Genomic DNA, 27,155 nt, shown 5'->3' on the forward strand with positions numbered 1-27,155 from the left:
CATGTGAAACAAGAAAGTCCAACACCACAAATACATTTCCACTTTTCCAGATCCCCCTAGGTACACAATATTCTGTCTATCTGCGACAAAACGAAAATAATGACAACTGAGAACGTCTTTGCTGTTTAGGGCCTGAATACTCTGTAAAAAGGCAAAGTATTATTATCTCTGACTGACAGATGCATATGTTTGGATTATACATGCACTTAGAGAAGGAAAAAAAGCAGGCCAAAATCAGAAGACACTTGATACTGTTTTTTTAGAACAGATAATGACACTAATTCAAACCTACAAGTCTACATACAGTAATCTGTTATTAAATAATATGTTTTATATAATACATATTAGCTTATCAACAGATGAAAACACACATGTTATATATTCATTGAGCTATAAAAAAGAATTTGACAGTTGCTTGGGTCCACTTAAATACAGAAGAATCAAATCTGAACCTATTATTTTCAAAATAACTCCTACAGCACATAACTTATGATTCCATTATCACAAATTATATACATATGTATTCATGAAAAAAGAATGTCAGGAAGGTCCCACAGCAACATATCAACAGCAATTTTTTTCCTCCGTCTGGATAGTAGGATTAGAGGTAATTTTTTATTTCCTTTCCTTTGTTGATCTGTGTTTTCTCATTTTTTTCCATAATAATCAAGTACTAATTGTATATAAAATGTTGGATAACAGCCTTTAGGTTCTTAGAGTTTATTTACAAAAATGGACAAAGTTAGATATCCCATTTTCTACCATCAACATACTTACATAATATGGTTCTGCCTCCCGTTCAGTTATCTCATCCTGATACAGGGTGAAGCAAGTTGGAATTCGCCCAAACCATACATCTCGAAGCACATCTTTGTCATCTGTCATTCTTCCAGTGGGTAAAGCAGTGCATATAGGCTAAATTCTTTTTTCACCCAAAGCCAAACTGAAAATAAAATGAAGAGCATTAGTCAGATCCTTGCAAAGATAAATGAACCTGCTCTAAAACAAAGATTCTAGGAAAAACTGAATGCCATAAAGATTTTTCATTTCAAAAAATTTGTGTGATCAGCATTCTTAACAATGAATGCAAAAGCAGCACACCAAATTCTAAATGCAGAGCTATTATTTATTTAAAAGGATCACAGAAGTGAGCAGTTCAAAATTATGTATGCTAACTTATGCAACTAATGAACCACAGCCAAAGTGAAGCTATACTTGTATCATTCTCTCAAGTCCCAGAAGAGTCTATTGCTCATCTAAAGTGAAGTCTTCCCCTATCTTATGGTCTCTTATAGTCCAACTCTAAACTATTATCCCCACAATTATCCTTACCCCACCTAATGTATTCAACCTCTCCTACTCTGTCCAGATAGTTCACTCTTCCTGGGGAAAAAAAAAATCTCTCTCACCCTGAAAAAAAAAAAAAAAAATGTTTGTATAGACCTATTTCTATTCTAAATTTCATCGTGTCCATGGTTTGATTCCACCAATATTTCCAGTCCTACTCATTATATTTCTTTTTACAAACCCTCTAGCAAGACTGGAAACTTAAATACCTTGTTCTCTACTATTCCCCCTGACAAATATGTTCATCTCTCACCTGTTCAAATCCTACCCACTCTGCAAACCCAGCTCACAATCCTCTGCCCCAATGAGTAGTAAATGCTTCTACTGTGAACTTAAAATATTCCCTATACCACACATATAGCACTAAAACCACATACTGAAATAGTCTGGGTATGACAGAGGAACATGGCTTTTGACCTATGTAATATCCAAGTGTCTTCCAGCACTAATATTCCACAACTAGGTAGCAATACAATATACCATATGAGTAAATGCAGAATTGATCCTGTTGGTACCTGAGTAATGAGACTCAGTATCCTTGTATTCATATATTTATTTATATATATCCTATCTTTCGTAGGTTGGCATATCCTTTGGAGACATTTAAAATAACCATATTAATTTAGCCAAATACCAATTACTAACACTGAATTATTCAAGGAGCTTTTTCTCTCTTTTCTCATCCACTGACCAACACCAAGTACATCAAGACTACCATAATTTATTAGTCAAAGACAGAAAACCTCAAGTAGAGTTCTGAATCTTGTATCACTATACTTAAATGTGCGTTGGAGGTCAAATGGATGCAATGTTATCTACAGGTAAATAAACGAAAGAGGTGAAAAACTCTGTCCAACATTACAAGAGCACTAAATAACAGTCAAACCAGGATAAACATTACAAGACCACTAAGTAACAGTGAAACCAGGAGAACAACTCTGGTCACAGTTATTGAACGAGTCTAGTGCTCTTTCCAACATATAACAATGTTTTCATTTTTACTGACATATATCCATAAAAGTCACCATTTTAAGCAAATGATACAAGCATTCACACTTCATATAATTCTACCCTGATAGGCTTCAAATTCAAACAATACACTGAGTTTCTCTGCAGAAAATTCCCAAGTTTACAAATCACGTACAATTAGCTCACTGAAAACAGAAAACATCTCACTACCTCCTGACTATATTAATACTTCATTCTTTGTGAATAAATTTACTGGTGACAGGAAATAACGAGATCTAAGTTATGGCAAATAAGTAAATCTAAAGTTGAATCTAATACAAGGTGATAAGCAGTGGTTTCTGTAACCATGACACACCCAATTAACCATTAGCTACAACTTCAATTCCTCTCTTGCCTACAAAAAAAATGAGGCAAAGAGCTACTTTCCTAAAAGATTTTAAAACCATTTAAATACAATGTTAAAGTTGAAAGTCACTACGAATATTGTCACACTGGATAATTTTTCTGCCTCAGAAAAAACAGGTGGACAGTATAATTCAAAAGAAAATGAAAAATTAAAATGGGTACAGCCACCTAAGGAAAGGCTATTTCTACAAGTACTTCCCTTCTTTCCAGCCACTGTCCTCTCAAGAAAGAGTAATAATCTGATTTGTCAGATTCCAAGACACCATTTGAACCTTGTTTATTAACAGGCAGGGGTCACCATAAACACAAATATCATGCATTTAGGTATGGCTTCCTCCTCTCCCCTCTACTCTGCCATTGACCATGCTGCTATTTCTTTCCATGTCACGTTCTTCTGCTTCTTCATGTGTCAGAAGCAACAGAAAGAAATGGCAAATGTCCCTCTTTTCTCTTTGTTTCTGGGAGACTCTGCCCAACAGTGATAGAAGCATGGGCTTATCTTTTACTGGTTCTGTACCTAAAATTCAACTGCAGAATTTTGGTAAACTGGGCTGAAACAGAAGACTTTACCAAAGTTTTGAGGTAAGATTTTAGGTACAAAACTGGTCAAAGATCAATCAGCATCTTATTTCCCATATACCATTGTTTCTTATGTATATATTCCTCGCAGGACCTCAAGGGAAGAACTAACTGAGCCAAAGCAGCTGAAGTATAATGTGGTAGTCAATACAAATTTTCCAAACCATAGAAACTTCTAAACAGATTTACTGAAAACTTCAAATAAGGCAACTAACAGCCTCAGAATAGGTCTAAATTTATAGAATCATAAAATGTTAGTCTTTCAATATTAACAAATATTCATCTACAATGAATTATATAAGCATGCAAATACACTTAACTAAAAAATGTGCCAAAAAACTAGCTGATAAACATGGATAAAACTAAAGGATGCAAATATTCAATCATCTTTTTATTCAAACAAAATTTTTTTAATGTTTATTTACTTTTGGAGAGAGAGAGTGAGAGAGAGACTTGGGGAGGGTCAGAGAGAGAGAGGGAGACACAGAATCTGAAGCAGGCTCCAGGCTCTAAGCTGTCAGCACAGAACCCAATGCGGGACTTGAACTCATGAACCACAAGTTCATGATTTGAGCTGAAGTCAGAATCTTAACCAACTGAGCCACCCAGGTTTCCCTCAATCATCCTTTTTAAAATAGAGGCAGAAAATCAAAATTTAACTCTTGAGAGGCACTACAATGTGGTAGTAGTACATTCAAAATGTAGAATATGGAGTCAGATTGCCTGGATTCACTTTATCACTTACTCTGTGACCTCAAGTTAGTCAACTTCTCTGTGTCTCTGTCTTCTCATCCGTAAAATGTGAATAACAGCACTTACCCCATAAAACACATATGATAATTAATACACGTAAAGCACTTAGAATAATGCCTCTAATATAGTACTACGAAGTGTCTATCATAATTTACAAAACAAGAGCATGTCTCAGAATTGAACACTGCTATTAACACTCAATACAGAGTCAATAAATATTTGATCATTTGATATGCCCAGCTCTGTGGCAGGTGCTGAGAGCATATAAGATGATGATGGTAGTGAAAATAACAATTACAACAACTTTTTAAAACCTCAGGTATTGTCCAGAAGATACTGTCTCTTAATTTACTAAACATACCACGCACTTTCACATCTTTTCCATGGCTTTCCTCACGCTGGTGGTTCCTGACCCTAAAGTAGCCTTCCCTACCTTTTCTTCTGACTGAAATATCCTTTAGGACCCAACTCAGAATAACCCTTTATGAATAACTCAGGTAAAACCTCTCTTTCCTCACTGCACTTTTACTTTTCCTCTACTACAATACTTACAGGCTTAGAGTAAAGATTTTTGGGGCGCCCGGGTGGCTCAGTTGGCTGAGCGTCCAACTTCAGCTCAGGTCACGATCTTGTGGTTCATGGGTTCAAGCCTCACATAGGGAAGAAGCGCAGAGCCTGATCTGGATCTTCTGTCTCCCTCTCTCTGCCCCCCCGCCCCCCACCGCTTTCGCTCTCTCAAAAATAATTAAAACATTAAAAAAAATTTTATCTCTGATTTCCAATCTCATATTCTTTCATTTATGTCATACCAGTTGCCAACATGCCTTCCAATTCCAAATGCCCATAGTTATAATTAAGTGCTATTTTATGAAAGCTTTCATAATGGAGGAAGGTAGAAAGGGAGAAGAAAAATATTAACATATCTTATGGTGTTCAGAGAACTGAAAAGATATGGAACTTGAAGAATGGATAGAATATAGAAGAATGAATATACACGGAACGGGTAGAATATTCCATAGATAGAATAGAGAATAAAGACAAATATTACAAGTAGGGCAAAAGAACATCAACAGAGGCAGAAAATGTGCAAAAGCAGTATGTGTACCAATTTTTTAGGAAACTTTGAGTAGTAGATAATGAAAGAGCTGACACTGAGACATGTTTTAGTATCACCTGTGATCCTAGGCAAGTCACATTTCCTTATCTATAAAATTCACCAGGTTGTTCTAGGGGGGAAAACATCTACAAAGTGTTTGACATGGTACTGGACACATAGTAAGTGGTAGGAAATAAAAGCAATTATTATACCTTTAATGTCAAATCTGTAAATGTAAAATAAGACTAGATCATGAAGCATACCAAACAGAAGACTGTGGGTTCTCAATTTCATCCAACCTACAAAGCCTGTAAGGTTTGATAATGGTGAAATAAAAACAATTACCTAGTAGTACACAAAAGGAGATCCCACGTCCAAGAGAGGGTAGGCAGAAAGGAATTTCAGCACTAAGGCATAATAATGAGTGCCTGGCCTAGACTCGTAGTAGTAGATGGATAAGAGACAGATAAGAAGTCTTTCCAAGGAAGAATGAATAGAAGGTGATGAAAAACTGGCTGAGGGATAAAGAACAAAGACAGGGAAGATTTAAATGCTGACAGCAGGCGATACAGATAAATAGTTAAGGGGTTTGAAATCAGACTGACATGGGTTTACACCCAGACTTCCAGCTATAAGCTGTGTGTCCTAGCATAACAAACCTGACATCTTTGAACCTATTTGTAAACTGAAAATAATTTTAATTTCACAGGGCTGTTGGGTGTTTAGTACCTGGTAACCACTCAATAAATGGCATATGCATTTAATACATGGTTTCTTCATACGTCCTTGTCCAGACAGTTTAAACTCCTTTGCTCCTCTTTGGTCAATTCTCAACCCTCTTTTTTTTTTTTTAATTTTTTTTTAATGTTTATTTTTGAGAGAGAGAGAGAGAGAGAGAGAGAGAGAGAAAGACAGAGTTTGAGTGGGCAAAGGGTAGAGAGAGAGGGAGACACAGAATCCAAAGCAGGGTCCAAGCTCCGAGCTGTCAGCACAGAGCCCAATTCGGGGCTCGAACTCACTAACTGTGAGATCATGACGAAGTCCGACACTTAACCAGCTGAGCCACCCAGGCGCCCCCTCAATCCTCTTTTAAGAGTCAGCTTAGGGGCGCCTGGGTGGCGCAGTCGGTTAAGCGTCCGACTTCAGCCAGGTCACGGTCTTGCGGTCCCTGAGTTCGAGCCCCGCGTCAGGCTCTGGGCTGATGGCTCAGAGCCTGGAGCCTGTTTCTGATTCTGTGTCTCCCTCTCTCTCTGCCCCTCCCCCGTTCATGCTCTGTCTCTCTCTGTCCCAAAAATAAATAAACGTTGAAAAAAAAATTTAATAAAAGAGTCAGCTTAACATCAGCCTTTTGAGAAGCTTTCCACTAAGCAATCTCCCGTCTAATTACTTCTACAATAGCATGTTACAACCGTGCATTGCAGTTATGTTTATCTTATCCACCTCTTGCCCCTCCCCACATTGAACTGTGAGTTCACCAACAGCAGAAATAGAGTCATATTTACTTTGAATCCTCAATACTGGCATAACTAGCACATAGCAGAATCTGGAATTTTTATTAAACGATTGGAAAATATAGAAAATTCATAAACTGAAAAGTAATACTAGCTACTTAAGAAACTTTTCCAGCTAAACTCTTCTCCAAATCAGTATAATCACACTTTAAATTCGGAAAATTGCAGGGGTGCCTGGGTGGCTCAGTTGGTGACTCTGGATTTCTGCTTAGGTCATGATCTCGAGGTTCGTGGGACTGAGCCCTGCATCGGCGCGGAACCTGCTTAGGATTCTCTCTCTCTTGCTCTCTCTCTTTCTGCCCCTTCCCCGCTCGCACACCGCATGCGTGCCCATTCTGTGTGTCTCTCTCTCTCAAAATAAATAAACTTTAAATTCAGCAAACTTCCTTATTTTACAAGAATATTTTCCCCTCTCAAACATACACTACACTATCATCACCATGCATCCAATTGGAAGGCAATGTTTTGGAAGCACACAAATCACAACCCATCACACAGTCTACTAGAAGTAAGCTCTGGAGGACAGGGGCTACTTCCTGACTGCTGCATTCTCTGCAACTAATTCAAAGCCTGGAACAAAGCAGGTGCCCAGCCAACAACATTTAGCAAACAGCACAATATGACAAAGGTACAATGTACAATTATTAGTCTCTTTCACACTACAAACCAAGAAAGGCTAACCTATTACCTGGAGCTATTCTGCTGACAAAATCCCCAACTACCTAGAAATTACTTAAAATATCAAATAACCATTAGTAGTAAATTTGAAAACATCTAAAAATAATCTATGCTGGCTGGTCTCCTTTTAAATTCATGAACACTAACCTCAAAAGTAGGCCCTGAGTACTGGCCAGCGTTCCTACATTTCTCTAGTCCATTTATTCTCCCACATCCTAGAGCACCATTTCATATCCCCTCTCTCCTCTAATTTTCATATCTCCTTCCTCACTCTCTTGCAACTAATGAACTGGCTTTCTATTTCCTTCTATCCTGTTACTAAGGATCAGTGGTTATCAACGGGTTTTAATGAACAGCCCAATTCCATGGGGGAATAGTTCCTAAATCTCTCCAACTTCTTCCAAATGTTGAAGTGCACCTGGACTCAGTCCTTGAACTACATCTTTGGAGATCTCCCATGGCTTTAAATATCATTTCTACAATAACAACTCCCCCATTTATGTCTTCAACCCAGACTTCTCTTCTGAACTCTAGTTTTATATATACCACACAATATTGACATTTCATTTGAAAATTTAGCACGTCCAAACAGAAAATGATTTCAGACCTTCCTTCCTCAGCTCCCTTGTTACTCTGTGGTCTTCCCCAAATCACTAAGTGGTAACTATTCTTTAGTTGCTAAGGCCATAAATCTTGGAGTCATCCTTGACCCTTCCTCATACCTTACTGCCCTAGCCTAGACACAAATCCAGAATCTGGCCATTTCTCACCATCTGCACTATTACCACACTGATTCATGGTACCTTAACCTTTCACCTGGATAAATGGCCTACTTTTGCCCTTGCTGCAGACAACATAGCAATCAGAAAGATCCCTCTAAACATGAGTCAGATCAATTTACTCCTTTACTCAAACCCTACCAGCTCATCCAAAGTAAAAACTAAAGTTCTTACAAAGGCCTACAAGGTGGTATATGACCTGGACCCATTCTGACCTGATTATCTACTCCTCTCCCTTTTTGCTCACTCAGTTCCAGCCAGACTAGCTGGTATGCTCGTTTGGGACTTTGCAGTAGGTCTGATGCCTCATTTCACTACATCCACATGAAACCCTTCTTTATCACTTTTAGGTGTCTGTTCAAATATCATGTTTTCTAAAGCCATCACTGCAATTTCCTACGCAGGCCATCAGCAGTCCTTGTTCCCCTTCATGACTTTATTTTTTGTCTCTAGCACTTTCACCACCTGACATATTTTTAAATTAATTTTTATATTAATGTCTTTCCTGTCACATGCTCAAAGTGAACTTCATGATGGCAAGAGTTTTTATTATTTTATTCACTGTTTATTGTTTTATTTACTTTTTGTTCAGTGCCTGGCACATAAGAGGCACTCGGTAGTTGCTAAATTAATAAAACAAACCTACACTTGAGGTATGGACATTATTCTAAACAGTCAGAGCCAGATAGTAGCATTCTGCTCATTTTCCCCCAATTTTAACCGGCATACGTTTGAAGATCATGGCACATGCTCAAATCTAGCATAAAACTCTAAAAATAAAATAAAATTCCCCTCAATTACTACCTTCAGCCCAATATCTTTATTTTCAAATTCTAAATTCAGCCAACAAATCCATCTATGCAAATCACAAACAAGTAAGTTCAAATCCAAGTACCCAGTCCAAAAGACTCTTTGAGATTTATCAAGTGGATTCTGGAAGGCCTTGGAAGTTCAGTGATGTCTGACAGTCTTTGAGTTCTGACTGTCGCTTAAGACATGCTGTGTCTCACCAGAAAAAACTAGAACCAATCCAGTTTCCCTACGTTCCTCAAGTTTCAGGTAGGATTTCAAAATAATCCAAAGTATAAAGGATGTGAAAGTTCTTTGCCAACAGAAAACGACTTCGTTAGCACTAAATATTATTATTAAAATGAGATTTAACGAATGCCATCGAGAAGATAAACTGGAGAAAATACCCACCAAATTAGGACAGAATCAAAGTGCCTGTGAAATAATTATGATTTAAATAACTATTCCACGAAAAATGCACGTCTTGAACTAAATAAACTCTAGAGCCTGCGACAAGACCCTAGGCTTCCTACTTTAGTAAGAAACTGACAGATTCCCGGAGAGAGATCACACAGGCTACACCCTCCGGCCTGCCCAAGGTCCCCAGGGGGCGGCATCTGGCCAACCCCACCTACCCCGGAGGAACCACCTTCACCAGCCACCGCCGCCCGGGGGAGCGCTCCTCTCGCCTACCACTCGCCCCTCCTTCTTACCACACCTACCTGGCACCTCCCCAACTCTTCTCCTCCGGGCATTTCCCCACCCTAGGGAGACGGAGACAGACAGACACACACACGCACACGCACACTCACACTCACCAGAAATGCCAGCTCCTTCTCCCGCTTCCTGCACCGATGAAGACGCTCGGATCCCGGGCTCTGGCAGGGCGGCGGCGCTGGCTGCTTGATACACTGTCCCGCAGAGGCGCGGGAGCCTGGAGTCCCGAGAGCCCGCGCAGCCGCAGAAGGCAGCGGCGTGGAGGTCGGTGCCGATCTCTGCTGCACTTCCGCCCTCCGGTATCCTGCCAATACAACCCGCAGCGCCGCGGGGCCTTGGAAGCCCACAGCAAGTCCAGTCACCCTCGGCGCCCAGAGATGACGTCACCGAACCCACGTGGCCTGCGCCCCACCTTCCGCGTTCCGCCCAACCCCGGGAGGAGGCGGGAGCTGCACTAGAGCATGCGCAGACGGAGCGGGGCGCGTGGCTTGGGGGTCGAGCCTCTGGCAACTTTACAGCTAACTCCGTTTTAGGGGAGGCTCACGCCTTTTGCATGGTTAGGTATTTCGAGAGGCTAATGTAACAGTGCTGTAAAAGTAGAGAGTCTCAAAAATACTGAGACCCTGCCTCATAGAGGTTGACCGCAGCATTCCCCTTTCCTGGCTTCGCAGAATAATGGTAATAAAATGTTGGTTATCAACGTGTTTTCTTATCTCTTTTCTCACTTGATCTTCTTGATCCTCTCAATTTTGGCGGAACCACAACAGGGATTAATAGCCGTAGTTAACAGAGGAAGACTAAAACGCATGAGTACTGAAGTCCTCTACCCAAATCTATACCTTTTCTGTTTGTGAAAATAAAAACAATTCAAAAACTCCTAAAGAGCGTTTGAATCTGATCTATCCATAAGATTTAATTGGGCATTTAACGTCTTTCTCGTAATTATGCATGCCATACCTGTTAGGTAAATACTGTGCTGGGACTCAAAATAGGTTCCTGATCATTAGAAAGATTAGGGAAATCCTAGTAGTAGCCACAGGATTCTTTCAAAACGACAAATCTTGGAGATTGACTAGTCCACTGATTTCGAATGATGAGTCACAACCCATTGGTGGGTCATCTAATTTAGTGTGTCATGACTGGCATTTTTAAATGAAATATAGTAGAAAATACTGGCATGCTTGTTTCCTGAATTTTTTTACTTCAGTATGCATACACTGGGTAGGAATGCGAAATACATTTCTTGGTATGGATAACAATCCAAAAATTTAGAAGCCATAGTCTGGCCCACTCCACCTACTTAATGCAGAAATCTCCTGTACAGTATCCCCAGTAGTCAGCCATTAGTTTTTGTGAAAAAGCTCTTGGAATTGAGATGTCCCACCATGTGAACTAGACTTACCTCATCTTGGACAAATCAACCATGATGACCACTCTGTGACCTGAAGCCCTCTTGAGCATATTCTCCACACATACATTCTTTCTTTTTGTTTAATCATGCTATACTCTCCGGAATCCAGGTTTATAAAAGCAGGTCTTACAGGAGGTGGGGTCTTGTAGCCACACAAGACATACTTCTGTCAGTAAATCCGTTAATAAACCATCTCTCATCAAGCTGGGCTTGTGGCCTTTTTCTTCAGTCTTAATGCTCCTTCAGACTTTAGAGGTCATTTGCCTATGCCTCCCTTTCACAGAACACCCACCTTCCCAATGATAGCCAAAATTGTATGGAATTTACTCTGAAATGTATCCAAAATATTAGATGAATTTATGGATGGGTAGAGGAATGGGTAGATGGATAAATATGTGATAATACAAGTAAGTACAGTAAAATGTTAATAATAGAATCTAGGTGGTGAGTATATAGGCATTCACTGTAAGATGCTTTCAATTTTGCTATATGTTTGAAAATTTTTCTAATAAAATGTGGGGAAGAACCCACATAGGAAGAAAGAAGAGAACCAAATAGGAAGAAAGTTATTACATTGAGCTGAAATTCAGCTTCCGGTAACTTTTAAGTATTGACCCTGTTTTCTTCTTTTCTCCCCTTGTCCTTTCCCAACCTTGTGCCTGCAAACTGCAATAGAAATATCTAACCCCTGCTCTAATAGCACTTCAGATATTAAAAGATAGCTCTCATGCTCCATAACTCACTTGAGCTAACAACTGTCGATTCTTTCAGCCATTATTCACATGACATACCACTCTTCTGGATCTGGTCCAGTTGTCACTGTCCCTATTAAATAGTTGTACTCTTTCCCATCTCAGGATTATTCTCCTTGAGCAAAAATTTGGAAATAAGAGGAATTCTATATTTGCTCCCTGTCATTTCCATTGGTTAACATTATGTCTTGTCTCTCAGTCAGTGACACTATATCTTTCAAAATTTTGTTCTATGAAGATAACTTTTAAAGAGCTCTTTTTGGCTGACCTTACCATTTCCCCCAAACCTCAACTCATTCTGGATGATTCTCAGGCAGCTGTTTCGAATTGTGTCAACTTGTTTATAAAGTCCTCCAAAATTATTGATTGAAAGGAGAGATTCCAGTGAAGTCTCTGTTAATAACATGTTTTCTTTTCTTCTCACTATAATAGTCTGCACATGTAAAGTCTGGTTTTTATTTTTGTATGCCTCATAACTTGTAAGATTCAAAGCCATGGGATCACAAATTTCTTTGCTCTAAATTTACTTAAATTTGCTTTCCTAAACTCTAGGTTGTCTCTACTATCCCCATGAACTCTAACATGCCATTCTGGCTCAAAGGTCTCATTTACTCTCTTTTGTCTTCAACCTGTTAGTTTCAGAGGATGAATTAGTTAAGCCAAATTTAGTTCTTCTACTTCAGCTCTAGCTCCTCTGACTGTGCCCCAACCAATTGACCTGCTTCCCCAATTTCCCTCACTTCTGGTTTCTTTCTTCAGTCTATAGCCATGTTCAAATGTGCTCTCCTCCTATTAAAATCCTTCATCGCTTTTTACTTAAACAATTAAGACAGCCTCCCTAACTGGTCTCCCTGATTCCAGCCTTGCTCCATCTGTATTTGCCTTTGATTTCAACCAGAGTAGATTATAGTCATCCCCACTTATCCACAGGGAATACGTCCCAAGACCCACCCCTCCCACGGATACCTGAAACCACAGATAGTACTAAGTCTCATATATATTATGTTTTTTCCTATACATACATACCTATGATAAAGTCTCATTTATAAATTAGGCACAGTAAGAGATTAACAACAATAACTAATAATAAAATTGAACAATTATACTGTAATAAAAGTTACGTGAATGTGGTCTCTCTCAACATACAGTAGTGCACCTACTTTTAATTGTTCAATTTCTTCCATGTAGTGAGTACCCTTCTCATAATGATATGAAATGACAAAAGGCCTACGTGACAAGACGAAGTGACACAGGCATTGTGATGTAATATTAGGCCTATGCTGACCTTCTGACAATATGTCAGAAGGAGAATCATCTGCTTCCCGACCTCAACTGACCGCTGGTAACCAAAACTGAAAATTGAAACTGCGGATAAGGGAGCACTACCATATACTATTATGCACTCTAACCATGTCACTCTGATACTTAAACATTTTAACGATTCCTTCTGGGCGAATTCCTGGTTTCTTAGCATGATCAGTTGGTTCCTTCCTTCCTTTCCCAGTACTCCCTGTCTTGCACTTCAAACTTTAATAGTATCAAACATTTTGCAGTTCTGTGCACTCAGGCTATGTCATGCTTCTGTGTCATTGATCCCTCTGTCTTGCTGCCTGAAATGATATCCTCCACCAGACCCTTCTTCCCTAAAATTCTATCCCCCAGATCCCTTCTCCCCCATTTACCATACACTACTCATTCCCCAACATTCTGTTCAGGTGTTAGAAAGTTTCCTGGTCGGTGGGGAGTTGGAGGCGCACCTGGGTGGCTCAGTCAATTAAGTATCTGACTTGATTTGATCTCACGTTTCTTGAGCTCAAGCCCTGTATTGGGCTCTGCGCTGGCAATGCAGAGCCTACTTGGGATTCTCTCTCTCTCTCCCTCTCTCTCCTCTTTCCCTTTCTGCCCCTCCTCCCACCCCGGTCTCAAAAATAACTAAATAAACATTAAAAAAGAGAGAGTTTTCCCGGGTCCACCCAATCTGGGTTAGGCACTCTTCATACTTTCCTCAATCTTTTCGTGCATCCTTAATGACAGCATGATGCCTGGGATTCAATAAATGTTTGTTGAAATAAACTAAGCTGAACATGGGTTTTCTTCCATGATTGCCATCACTGTCACCTGAGGAACTAAATTCTTCCTCATAGCTTAGAGTTTAAGTAGAGAGAAGTGGTTTCCTTTATTACTTTACCAATTTCAAAATTATTAGCAAGGAAAGTTGAAAGTGATGAAGGCACCCTGCTGTCAGCAGATTGGGTGTCCCCCAGTCACCAGGCAGTAAGGGTCTCCACCACTGCCATATCCTGTCTCTGTGCCAGTTTTCTGATCTGTGTGGGGAATGTGTCATTGCTTCCTCCATCTGACTACGCACTCTCTAGTGTATTCCCAGAACACAACCATATTTCTGTTCTTCTGTTTTTATCCTTACTCAAATAACTCCTCTCAAATGATTCTAGAATGGAAACTCCTAGAAAGCAGGGATGAGCTCCTATATGTGAAGGACTACAAACCAGAGTTCCAGAGGCTGGAACTGGATCACTGGTTTGATGCTAGAATGTACTCTCACCTTAGCATACATACTGTGACGAGATGCATGTGCTAGGTTAAGTTTCAATTCTAATTGCCCAAACTGAGAATTCCATGCTCCGGAGGTGGTCAGGTACCAACATCGGAAAGACCACACTCCAGGAGCAAGTATCACAAGGATGTCTGTTGTCACTATGTTGATCAACATCTCATGGTTTGCTAGCATAGTGAATGTCAGAGTTGGGTTTTTATTTCTGGCTTGCTCAAAGGTATGATAAGTGTTAGAAATGGGATCTTTATGAAATTAGCAGTACTTAGGATATGTAGATGGACTGAAATATTTTAGAGATTCTTACCACTCTTGGATGAACAGACTGTAGAAATCCATGAAGCCTAAAGCTTGATCCATAAATTTTCTTATGTCTTCTATAAAAGTTATAGAATCCAACCTCAGGAATGGTGTTATACCTGCCTTAAGAGAACCTTTCTTGCAAGGAGATATGAGAGCATCTTTAAAGGGCAGAGAGTTGGGATCTCATCAACCTTATAGAGCAGGTTATAGGTACTATTTTGTTTAACAAATGTCTGCATGAACAAAGGAACTTGGTCTAAGACTGGCTTACATTATAATCTCACATCCAGATTCTGGGAAAGTAATTAATCCTTATCCACCTCAGCTTCTCTGGTGGCTACAGTTATCTAGGGAAAAGAACCTAAGAGTTATACATGATCAAATTAGTCTTTGTCAGTTAGCCATAGTGGCAGATACATTCTCTTTGTCCCTTAAAATGTTTTTAAAACCCTAAAAAAATTTAATGGTAACAGTTTTTACCAAACAATTTGGCCTTCTGGCTTATGTTGGCACCTGACAATTGTGGGCCCACATTGCCACACGGCAACCATGAGCTGGAGTGGAGCAGTAGCTGGCCCCTTTTGGGCTGGGCATGCCCTCCCCACATCGCCATTGTCTCCACACTCTCACCTGTGTGGACATTAGATTACCTACCCGGACACTGGAAGCACTGGAGCTTATCCTCCTATATAGCTCGTCATATTTCTAAGGCACTGCCTACCTCAAGTTTTGCATATAGATATTAATGTTGCTGAATAAAAAATTAAATAACCAGTACAAAATATGTTACACTGAAGAATTTAACATACATTTAATTGTGATTATGATCATATTTATGGCTTTAAGATTTTACTTTTAATCAATTCTAAAGATATGTTTGAAAGTTGGGAGATATATATATGTCTTATCTTATGAAGTGAGAAAGCATTTGGAGGATCCAAATATTTCAAGACCTGCAGTGTTCAACAATCCTGGGAATTCCATTTGTATCTATTTCACTGGCATTCTAAAATCTATCCAGGAGCTGGATACATAGACTCATTTTGCTCCAGTGATAGCCTTTCATGCACTGTGTCAAGTCTTCATTCAATCAACTATTTCATGAGGCTACATTGTCATGTGCATGGTAAAATAATTAAAAAAAAAAACCTCTTGAACAACATTACAGGGACCCCCAAATTTAAATACATTCATGAAAATTTATTTTAAAATCACAGTTTGGGACAGTTTTCTTCTGACTACCATGTGAACTATAACTACTGTGTGTAATTCTATCACCGCTATGGATAAAATGCAGATTTCTATTGAAAATATTGTGTTATAAGACTGTATGATTCCAGTTACTCAGAACTCTCTATCTACTTGTCTACACAGATGAGTTCTGCAGGAGTGAATTAAAGCAATATGTCAAATATTCTTTGTAGAATATATACATATTTATACTCATAATTCATACATATCTGTGTTCTAATTTTTCATCCCGTAAACTAATATTATTCTAAAACAATCTTTGAATTAGATTATTTGGCTGTTCCCATATGAATATTTTTCCATAAAAAGCTCTTATTAATAACTCAGACAAGTAAATCAGTTTTTTAAATATGATTTTTCAATGAGTACAGAAGGAAAAGTAGTCTGGGAAGTGTATAACTTATGAGGAAGTAAAAAAACAAAAAACAAAAAACAAAAAAACCCACACACAGCCTGATTCTTGAAACAGCAAATAAATCCTTGCAATAACACGTTGCTGTCACCAGGTGTCACAATCAACCTGACATGAAGCTCAGAGCTCCTTAGCCAGTGGGGCCAGTCAAGGGCACCCTCAATGATGTTACAGTGTTTCCCAACAGGAAACCTCTGGTTAGTCAAGAGATCTTGTGAAAACCTTGCGAATCTTTTTAGATTTTCACAACAAAATTATTTTCATTAGGAAAAAAACCCACTTTCTAAGCCTTGTCAGTACTAAACAAAATCTCTTTCAAATCTATTTCCTCTCCTTCACATTCTATTTGTTCTTAGATCATAAACTAGTGTAGTAGTCAGAGACATGAGCTCTTAAATCCCACATCGTACAGCTATTGCCCGTGTGGTCAGAGACAAAATGATTTAACCGGGATTAGTTACATAATTTGCAATGTCCAGTGCAAGATCAAAATGAGGCCCTCTTGTTTAAAAAAAGAATTACAAGATGGCGACAGCAGATGGTTAAACCAAGAGATGGGCAGTTGAAGAGGTCACATGCCCGAGAACCTGGCTCTTATATAACTTCTCCAAGCTTCCACTTCTCCGTTTTCCTTGCGGTGAAATGAGGAAAATGATAGCACCTGCGTCAGAGATTCATTGTGAAGATTAAGTAGGATGATGCACATAAAACATTTACTACAGTGCTTGGCACATAGTGAGCTCTCAACATATGGGAGCTGTTGTTTTTATGTCCTTCGTCGGACATACCATTCCTCCTTGCCAACCCATTTTACAATCTGCTTCCAGAGCTGTCTTCTTTAGCACAGTTCTAATTATGCCTCTGTCCTGTTTTTACAAAAACCAAATCCTTGCTGCCAACAGATTTAAATCCAAATTTCTCTGTCTAACCCTAATCCAGCTTTCCAGCTTCATTACCCATCACCTGTCTGGCTGGTCTCTCTCTGACCTTCCTGTGCCTTTGGTTACCCAACTTTAAAGAGCAGGTAATATATCTTTTTTAATTACTTAACTTTATTTTTTAGAGGAGTTTTAGGTTCACAGCAATATTGAACAGGAAGTCCAGAGAGTGTGTGTATCTATATACATATATATATACACATACATCCCTTGTCTACACACACACACACACACACACACACACACGCACACACACATACACAGTCTCTTCCTTATTGGCAGATAGCCTACACTGCAATGATACATTTGTTATAATTGATGAACGTATATTAACACTCCATTGTCACCTAAAGTCCATAGTTTACATTATGGTTCACTTTTGGCGTTGTATATCCCATAGTTTTGGCCAAATTTATGACATGTATCCACCATTACAGTATCATACAGAGTAGTTTTACTGCCCTAAAAATCCTCTGTGCTCCACCTTTTCATCCCTGTTTCCTCCCAACCCCTGGCAACCACTGATCCTTTTGTCTCAATATTTTTTTCTTTTCCAGGATGTTATAGAGTTGAAATCATAAAGCATGTAGGCTTTTCAGATTGGCTTCTTTCACTTAGTAATAGGCAGTTAAGTTTCCTTCAAGTCTTTTCAGGTGCAATGTTTTAAAATAAAAATTTTAAATGTTAAGCATAAGTGCCATTTAACTACACAGAGCAGAATATTAAGATGATTTCACTTTCTTGCTTTAAAATGTAAGTAAAATTTAATACAGATGTATCAACAACTATTGTGCTGGGACCTTTCTGTGGGATAATTTGCCCACATACATTAATTGTCAGAATTGCCATCCCAGAAATAGTATGTTTCTAAAGGCCCTCTGAATTTTAGGGACAAGCAGTATGGTTTAAACCACCTAATCTTTTTTTAATTAAAGTATTCAGGTTTACCTCAAAAAAAAAAAGTTTGTTGTGGCTTAAGTGCTGAATTTTTTAAAAGTCCACTTTATAATCATTACCTTTTGGCATTCACCTCCCAGATCTGATGGCACAGCCAGCCCACACCTTCCTCCTTTATCTTTCTCCATTATCTTTCTCCTCTGGCCTTCTCACTACCAGACACAAGCCATGATTTACTTTTCATGTTTCTCTAAACGCTACAACGGAAACATTCTCTATCCATCACTGTGTTTCTAAGATCCATCTATTACCTTGGGCTTTAAAAAACTGGCATGGCTTAAGAGCCTGAAAGAGAAGGAAAAGGCATAGGTATTTCAGGAAAGGAATAAAAGAATGATCAAAAGCAGGGACAAACTAATCATGTCACGCTGGGGTGTCGTGAGTGTTTTATTCTGCAAATGTAAGATATTATATGTCAGAAAGCTGGAACCATCATCATGTATCCATTATTTGTCTGGTTAGTTAGTTGACAGGACTGAGCTTACCATGAGCTGGGCACAATTCTGTAACATTTTTCTACTATTCTAACCAGGGTCTCAAGGCTCATACAGTTTGGGAAGTCCTCTTTAGAAAGCACACATGCTCATAAATAATTTACAAATACAAAATTGAATGGCCTCAGAAAGGGCTCATGCAAGTGTAGGGCTCTGAAAGTTTAGCTTCCCTGTAAATCCTTTCTTTAACCATTCAGAGACTGAAGTTAAGAAGTAGCCTTCAGGTAGTTTGATATTTCACCTGTCTCAGGTATCCAAGACTGCTTCCGGCCCATGATCTAAACTTCTCCTTAGAAAAACTGTTCATGTTTGTTGGATTGCCATTAGAGCAAAGAGCAAAGTTAAACAGCAATCTTTCACCTGCCTGCCCCACATTTCCATGCACTTTTTTATGCGTCTTTATTCTATTCACTGCCTTCTTCTAGGCAGATTTTCTAACATTCTTTTCATCCACTAACCGTAACATGAAATTTTTGTATTCCTGAAAGATAGATTCAAATAAAGTATCATTTTCTCTCCCCCCCGCCCCCGCCCAACGCTTTCCCAGCAATTTATAAAATGATGAGTGTTTCTCATAGAACAATGTGTTCATTCATTTAGGGTAGGCTTTCCTGTGCGCAGCTATGCAAGGTACTCAGGATACTAAGACGCATCAGAAATAATTTCTTCCCTCAAAGAACTCTCATTCCAGTGTGGCAGAGAACTGATAAGTAAACAAATCACTGCGACAGTCCCTAACAGGCTGTAATAGAACTATTTACACCCATCATGGGAACCTAGCTTCAAGAACAAACCAGTAGCAACGTATAAAAGAAGTCTTGCAGGACAGATAGGATACAACAGGTAGACAAGGAAGCAAAGGATTTTTAAGCCAGGGGCTCTTAACCAAGAAGTCTGTGGTTCAAATTCAGGGGTTTGAAGAATTTGTATAGGAAGATCACTACATCTTTATTTTCACTAACCTCCTCCCTTTGAAATTTAGAATTTCCTTCAATCATAAATACAGGCCACAAACTGAAGTTAATATTAGCGATACTTGTAACTTGCCACTGATTGAAACGTAGATGCAGTCAACTTGACATTGCAGTTGACTCATAGTCTCGAAATATTATTTGCACATATCATTACTTTGAAATTAGAGTAGGTTTTAGACCCCACCGTGAGACCTTATTTCTTGCCTTAATAAACATACTATAACACAAACTTGGTTTTTTTTGTATATTTGGATAATTTTACATGAGTATAATTGGGTCTCTTTATAATAATATGTATGTTTCTGCATTTAAATATATTTTTCTGAGAAAGGCCCCATAGACTTCACTGGACTAAGGGATCCACCGCCAAAATAAGAATAAATAAATAAGGTTAAGAACCCACGTTCTCGGCAAAGGAAACAGAAGATGCTGCAAGTGTAAATGATGAGGCTTGTTCAAGAATTCTGTCACAAGCCCACTCTAGTTCTCTTCTCAACTTTAAATTCTTTCCACTTCTCTCCTCTTACTCTCTTACTGACACTACCCTGGCTTGGGGCCCCTGTCCACCTGGCCCTTTTCCAATCCATTCCCCATACTTCCTCCAGAACGTTCTATATCAAATGCTATATGAAGGAAAAATTCTTCCTCTACCCTTCCAGGTCTACTAGCTGGACTAAAATTTACTTGAGGAAGATTGACAGGAAAAAAAAAAAAAAAACAGCCTTATTATGTGTGCATGGAAGCTCAGTAATGAAATTGAGGCCTAAGGAAATGACCAAACAGGTGGTATTTATGCTTTTTAGACAAAGAGACAATATATTCACGAGGAAGTGACAGAAAAAAGAAAACAGGGGTTTAGGAGTTTCAATTAGTAAGACTTCTAACTAGAGTTTGGGCTGAGGTTGTAGAGTAGCAAAAAAGTAACAAGTTTTTTTTTGTTTTTGTTTTTGTTTTGTAGTTTTCTTGGCTTCAAAGCTCCTATCTGGTGCTTTTACTTCTTAGTACAGGGAGGGTGTGCTTTATATGGAAGATTTCTGCTTTGAGGGGGGGGAGGGGGTACGGGGAGGGAGTTCTGTAGAGGAGGGGCTGAAGGTCCTTGCCCTGGTTGACTCCTAAGTAACTTCAATCAAAATCATCAACGGGCTCTTGTGGTACGTCTTGGCTGGCCTGCCATTGGCCCCTACAATATTAATGTTGTGCCACTGCTATTCAAGTTGAAGGGGGTAAGGAGAGCCCAACCTGCTTGGCCTTTATCTTGTGTCTTTCTGCAGTCCCCAAGGCATCTCCGAGACATCTGGAAAACCCTGACCTGAAAGAGTGGCTTTCAACAGCGTCTGTGGGTCGTTAGCTGCCTTTCCATCTTCATCTCCTACCATGGGCTCTGCCCGGCAGCCTCACTGAGGTACTTTTCACTCTTCAAAAATGTCCTACCCTCTTTCATCTCTGGGGCTACAGGCAAGCTATTTCCTCTGCCCGGGACACTACTTCTCACTGCTCCCTTTGCCTGGCTAATTCTGACTTAATTTGTTAGGTGTCTTTTCTTCTGGGAAGTGCTCTCTACACCCCCAGGAATGGCCTAAGAACACTTCCTATGTGCTGCCCGAACATTCATTTTATCATCGAATGTTAATAGGCTTTTCACTGCTCTGTGTTTCACAAAATACTCTCTTCTCTGGTTGGCACTGAGCCTTTACTCACTGTTTAATTCCCCATATAGTGCCTAAAAGGTAGTGGGCATTCGGAGGCTATTTACTGGTGAGATGAATAAATGAATGAAGCCAAAATTGTTGTTGCGGGGCCACTTGGATGGCTCAGTTGGTTGAGCTTCTGACTTCGGCTCAGGTCATGATCTTGTGGTTCATGAGTTTGAGCCCCGCATCTGGCTCCCTGCTGTCAGCCTGTCAGCACTGAGCCTGTCCACTTCAGATCCTCTGTCCCCCTCTGTCTCTCCCTCCCTCCTGCTTGTGCTCTCCCAAATATGAGTAAATATTTTTTAAAAATTGTTGTGGGGGGTTTTATCAGGACAAGGCTTGAAACCAAGATAAGGATTTTATCCTCTGGACCAGGATTTTTCAAATTGTAAGTTATGATCTATTAGTAGATAATGAGGTCAATTTAGTGGTTTGCAATGCTTGTTTTTGTGTGAAATACATTTTTATAAAGAATACAGTAGCACAAAATAGAAGATATCAGAGTGCATCACAAGTAGCAAGGGTAAATTTTTCTCATAAAACTTCTACTTCAAGTATATTATGCACATACATGCATATCCTATATAAGTATGTGTGCATTGTGCTGTGATGTAGAATTTCTTTCTTCCAGTGGGTCACCTCCAGAAGGTTGTAAAGCTGCCGCTGTAACCACAGAGATGTATTGAAGGGTCTCAATTAAGGGCGTGATATGATCAGAGTTGTGGTTTTAGAAGCTTCCTCAGACCACAACACCAAGGGTGTTTTGACAGAGATGCCTCTGGGGGCAATGGGAACACCTGAAAAGCTACTAAGGTCAACTGAAAAATGACAAGAAAGGTAGTGGGGGTGGGATGGGAAGGAGAAATAGTTACTGATTAGATGGAGAGTGTGTATGAGGGGGGCTGGGGTTTCAGTTATGGTTCATGCCAAGACAGCATACAAAATGGAGCTTGCCTGTGAAGAATCCTTGTGTAAATTTTTGGTAACATCTAAAGACATCTAGATTTTGAGAGCTAAGTCCAGACTGAAGACATTTTCTTAGGAAATCATTTATCACTTGTGTTAGTCTGGTCCTCCCAGAGGCAGATACCAAAAGAGTATAAAAGGATATCAAATTTGCAAAGGTTTTATGAGGAGAAATCCTTGCGATAGAAAATTGGGGAGGGGGCACAGGAAGGGGCCTGGAAAGCCATCAGTTAGCTATTGCAGACTAAGGAAGGCATAGCAAAGAATGTTGAAGAATCCTCAAGCCAAAGTCATCAATCAGGGGAGAGGGTGTCTCCTAGGATTAGGACTGCCTTAGAGTCTGGGCCACATTCATTCATTGGCCTTGGCCATGAGCAGCATGTGGGAAATGTGGATTTCAGAGTTCACCTTGGGCCCTTGGTCAACCACTTTCACTCACACCTAGAGGTCTGTGAGGGGTATTCTCTTGGTCACAACTACACTTTAGTGAGCACATACTATCGTTTAGTGCATACACATCAGTGTAAGTACAAGTCCAACTCTGTAAACTACCCTTCTCAATCAAGAAGCTCTGCAGGGCAGTCTATAACTTTGCCTCTCCTAGTGACGATTTCAGACCACTCCTCCTCCTTTTCAGATTTCTCTTGTTCCTGGCACTCATTTACTCACATTTAGGAATTAACAGTTAATTGTGTTCATCATGAATTGCTCCTGCCTTGCTTTTTTGTTGCCTACATATCATAATCTGAGACTCATTTAGAAAGCAGGATGTTGTTTTGTGAGCTAATGCTTTCTCCTCTACTTCTTTTTGGGCAACTCTCTTCTGCTACTAATCTTTGCCCACTTATTCCTGGACTGACTCAAATTCCCATCCTGTCCCTTTATATTTGGGCATAATCTTCTCATCTGGCTATGGAGTTGTGGGAAGTAGGGAAGATTAAGGAGAGACACAGCATGATGTTAAGAATCCCAGGCCAGGTGAAGCCCTAACCCCCAGTACCTGAGGATGTGACACACTATTTGGGGATTAAGTTAACATGAGTTCTTTAGGGTGGGCCTTAATCCACTACGACTGGTATCCTAATTAGTAGAGAATATTAGGACACAAACACACAGATGACATGTGAGGACACAATGAGAAGGAAGCCATGAGAGGTCTCAGATGGAACCAACCTCCTGACAAACAAACTAATAAACAAAACAAAAAACCAGAATCTCAGCCCTACCACCAATTAGCTGTGTAACCGAAGGCAAATTATTTAACTTTTCCAAGCTTCATTCCTCTTACCTGTAAAATAGGGATAACTCTAGTGCTACCCCATAGGATTGCTGAAAGTAATAAGTGAGATATAGATACCATACATGTAACATGTAACACAGTGCCTGGCATATGGTAACCACTCAATAAAGATTAACTATAATAATAATTATTAATAATATCATTGCTTTTACCTCCCTGCCATTAGATTCTCTCACCTGTTTTTCCTTTTTAATTTTTTAAGTAATCTCTGCACTCATCATGGGGCTCAAACTCACAACCTTGAGATCAAGAGTCACATGCTCTACCAGCTGAGCCAGCCAGCCTCCCCTCTCTCACGTGTTTTCATATCAATTTATTAATTAATTAAAGCTTTCCTAAAATGTTTCCTATTCACCAAATCTCACAGAGAATAGCTACCATTTTTTGGTCAACCAGTTAGGGCGCTTTTATAGCCTGTGTAATTTGTTGTTGTTTTTTTTCAATATATGAAATTTATTGTCAAATTGGTTTCCATACAACACCCAGTGCTCATCCCAAAAGGTGCCCTCCTCAATACACATCACCCACCCTCCCCTCCCTCCCACCCCCCATCAACCCTCAGTTTGTTCTCAGTTTTTAAGAGTCTCTTATGCTTTTAGCCTGTGTAATTTGAAGATGGCAGAAAACTCAACCAAAATAGAAATGTATTATTTCTCACATTAGAAACCTAGAGGTAAATAACTAGGGCTGGGGTAATGGCTCCATGATGGCATCATTGTCGCAGGATACTTCTGTCTTCCCGCCCCACCATCTCTTGGGTCATAAGATGGATTTATAAGATGCTTCTTTGGCATAACATTCATATCCCAGGAGGGAAGAAGACAAGGAAATGAAAAGGATGCAGGCCAGAGACTTTTTCCTCTTAAAGGTTTACTACTTTATTTAGGAAGGCAAACCCAGCCCAGGGGCATCCATCCGTATCTCTTAGGCCAAATGGTGTCAAATGGACACTCCCATCTGGAAGAGAGACTGGAATATCAAGTATTTTTAGTTGGGTACATTTCTGATCTCAGATATAAGCAGGGTAATGTTTTAAAGAAGGCAACATGGATATTGGGCTACATGACCATGTCTACTACATGACCTCACCAAATTCTACTTTTTTAAAAATGTTTATTTATTTTTGAAAGAGAGAGACAGAGCACCAGTGGGGGAAGGACAGAGAGAGAGGGAGACCCAGAATCTGAAGCAGGTCCCAGGCTTTGAGCTGTCAACACAGAGACTGACACGGAGCTCGAACCCACGAACCGTGAGATCATGACCTGAGCCAAATTTGGACACTTAACTGACTCAGCCACCCAGGTGCCCTTTAATTCTACTTTTTAAAATGACAATCTGGGACACCTGGCTAGCTCAGTCAGAGGAGCGTGTGACTCTTGATCTCAGAATAGTGAGTTTGAGCCCAACATTGGGGGCAGCAATTACTTAAAAATAAAATCTTAGGGTGTCTAGGTGTCTCAGGTCATGATCTCCTTGTTCGTGAGTTCGAGCGCCATGTCAGGCTCTGTGCTGACAGCTCAGAGCCTGGAGCCTGTTTCTGATTCTGTATCTTCCTCTCTCTCTGCCCCTCCCCAGCTCAAACTCTCTCTCTCTCTCTCTCAAAAATCAATAAACATTTAAAAAAATTAAAAATCTTTATAAAATAATACAACAAAATGACAACCTGTTTCAGATCTGATATAATGGGCATGAATCCAGAGTCCAATAATTTAGGTAATTGGTACATCATAGCCAATGTCAATTCAGTAGGAGGAAAATCAATTACACTAACTTTTGCTTTGAATTGCCTGGTCCTTTTAGTCAGAACAATCAGCCCACATTGATATGGATTTTTCTGGACATGAAATTATAGAAACTCCTGGATTAACTTCACTCATGTATATTACCCACAACTATCAAGGTAGGCAGTGTTTGAAGGTGGTTGCTTAAACATTTAAACCACTTTTATTATGTTATTACTATAAGGTATAAAATTATATTCTAAGTTCTGAGTACAGAAACCAACCTACACAGCCCATTGCTTATGTATTATCTACACTTCACTCACCTGTCTCAAATCCTTTTTCAGAAAATGGCAAATATGAATTAAAAATCCAGGAATATGTAGTTCACACAAGTTAGTAAGCAATACAAATGAGAAGTATTATTTTCATTTCATTTCTTCATATAATAATTATGTCCTCTCTTGCAAAATCCTCACTCATATGGAATAATTACATAATGTTCTCAATTTACTATGGAAGGGCAATGCTTAACCTATGTGGTATGTAAATCTATCATATGTTAGTTAGTTGCAGGATAGGCCTCGTCCAAACAATTTGAATGTTTCAGTAAATAAGGTATGGGTGTTGTCCTGACTAGCTATTTAGGCCATGAAAGGAAGAGAGAAGGAGTAATAGTAGATCAAGGTCCACCCAAGGAATAGAAAAAAAAAATGAAATTTATTAGTTTTATTCATTCGACTAGAAAGCTAATGATACAATAATAATTGAAAACTCACATCAAAGCAACAACTTCTTTATTTTGTCATCAAATCATTTAATATTTACTAGTCCTATGTTAAACTAGATGTCAAATTCCTAAAAGATACTTTGGGTCCCACATAGCACTTAATGGTGCCCTGAACCATGCTTATTGATTGACTAAGGATGCATATATTAAAAATTCCAGGGTTAACTCCCAAGTTCCCAATTCTCTTTACAGACAAAATTAGTTTCTTGAATTAAGGCCATTAGCTTAAAGGTATAACTATAGGGGCACTTGGGTGGCTCAGTCAGTTAAGAGTCCAACCCTTAATTTCAACTCAAGTCATGATCTCATGGCTCATGAGATCAAGCCCTGCATTGGGCTCTATGCTGACAGCATGGAGTCTGCTTGGGATTATCTCTCTCCCTCTCTCTCTGCTCCCCCCCCCACTCAAAATAAATAAACTTAAAAAAAAAAAAGGTATAACTATAAAGTTGGGTGACCTTTTCAAGCAAGCATAACAATATAAAATATGTTGTCCTTTCGCAAAGTTGAAACTCCCGAAGACAACTTACTTGTTGAACAATAATGAAATTTCTAAGAGCATCAACAAAACTCTTTTGCAACTGCCTTTAAACCTAGTTAAAGAAACGCACAAGGAAAACAATTCACATTACTTTATAAACATAGCTAATTTTTATACTCTCCCCCCGGAAAAAAAAACCAAGTAACTTATTTGGGTCATCTACTTTATTAACTATTTTTGGCTTTAGATACCTCTACTCTATGTTAAAAAAATTATCCTTGAAAAATAAATTTGCTGTCACTAAATGTACTGAAATAAACATGATGTATGATCATTCTATTACATTAAATCTCCATATCTAAATCATGTACTCAGGCTTTATTCATGTAGTGAGGATTGTCTATGATTAACTAATGAACCACTCTCTCTAGGCATTCTTAAATTTATTCTAGCATTAATATTCATAATATACCAATGAAGGGGATAATCTTCAGCAGGCGTCTCCTAGGACTCAAAGTC

The 27,155-nt window shown here is 39.3% G+C and overlaps 1 protein-coding gene across 2 annotated transcripts in view; it reads right to left on the reverse strand.

Moving 5' to 3' along the window:
• The window catches only part of ATG5 (autophagy related 5), a 128,092-nt gene extending 118,078 nt beyond the window's left edge, over positions 1-10,014 (reverse strand). Inside the window, exons 1-2 of one of the 2 annotated variants that reach the window (XM_030316050.2) lie at positions 9,725-10,014; positions 778-943 (exon numbers count right to left, since the gene is read on the reverse strand). In XM_030316050.2, the coding sequence (XP_030171910.1) occupies positions 778-885 (108 nt within the window). In that variant the 5' untranslated portion in view covers positions 886-943; positions 9,725-10,014. Of the gene's footprint in view, positions 1-777; positions 944-9,724 lie in introns of those variants that run through there. The other variant, XM_030316051.1, reaches the window with a different exon arrangement.
• Positions 10,015-27,155: the final 17,141 nt, after the last annotated feature.

This window comes from Lynx canadensis, chromosome B2 (assembly GCF_007474595.2).
Source record: "Lynx canadensis isolate LIC74 chromosome B2, mLynCan4.pri.v2, whole genome shotgun sequence".
Classification (NCBI taxonomy): domain Eukaryota; kingdom Metazoa; phylum Chordata; class Mammalia; order Carnivora; family Felidae; genus Lynx; species Lynx canadensis.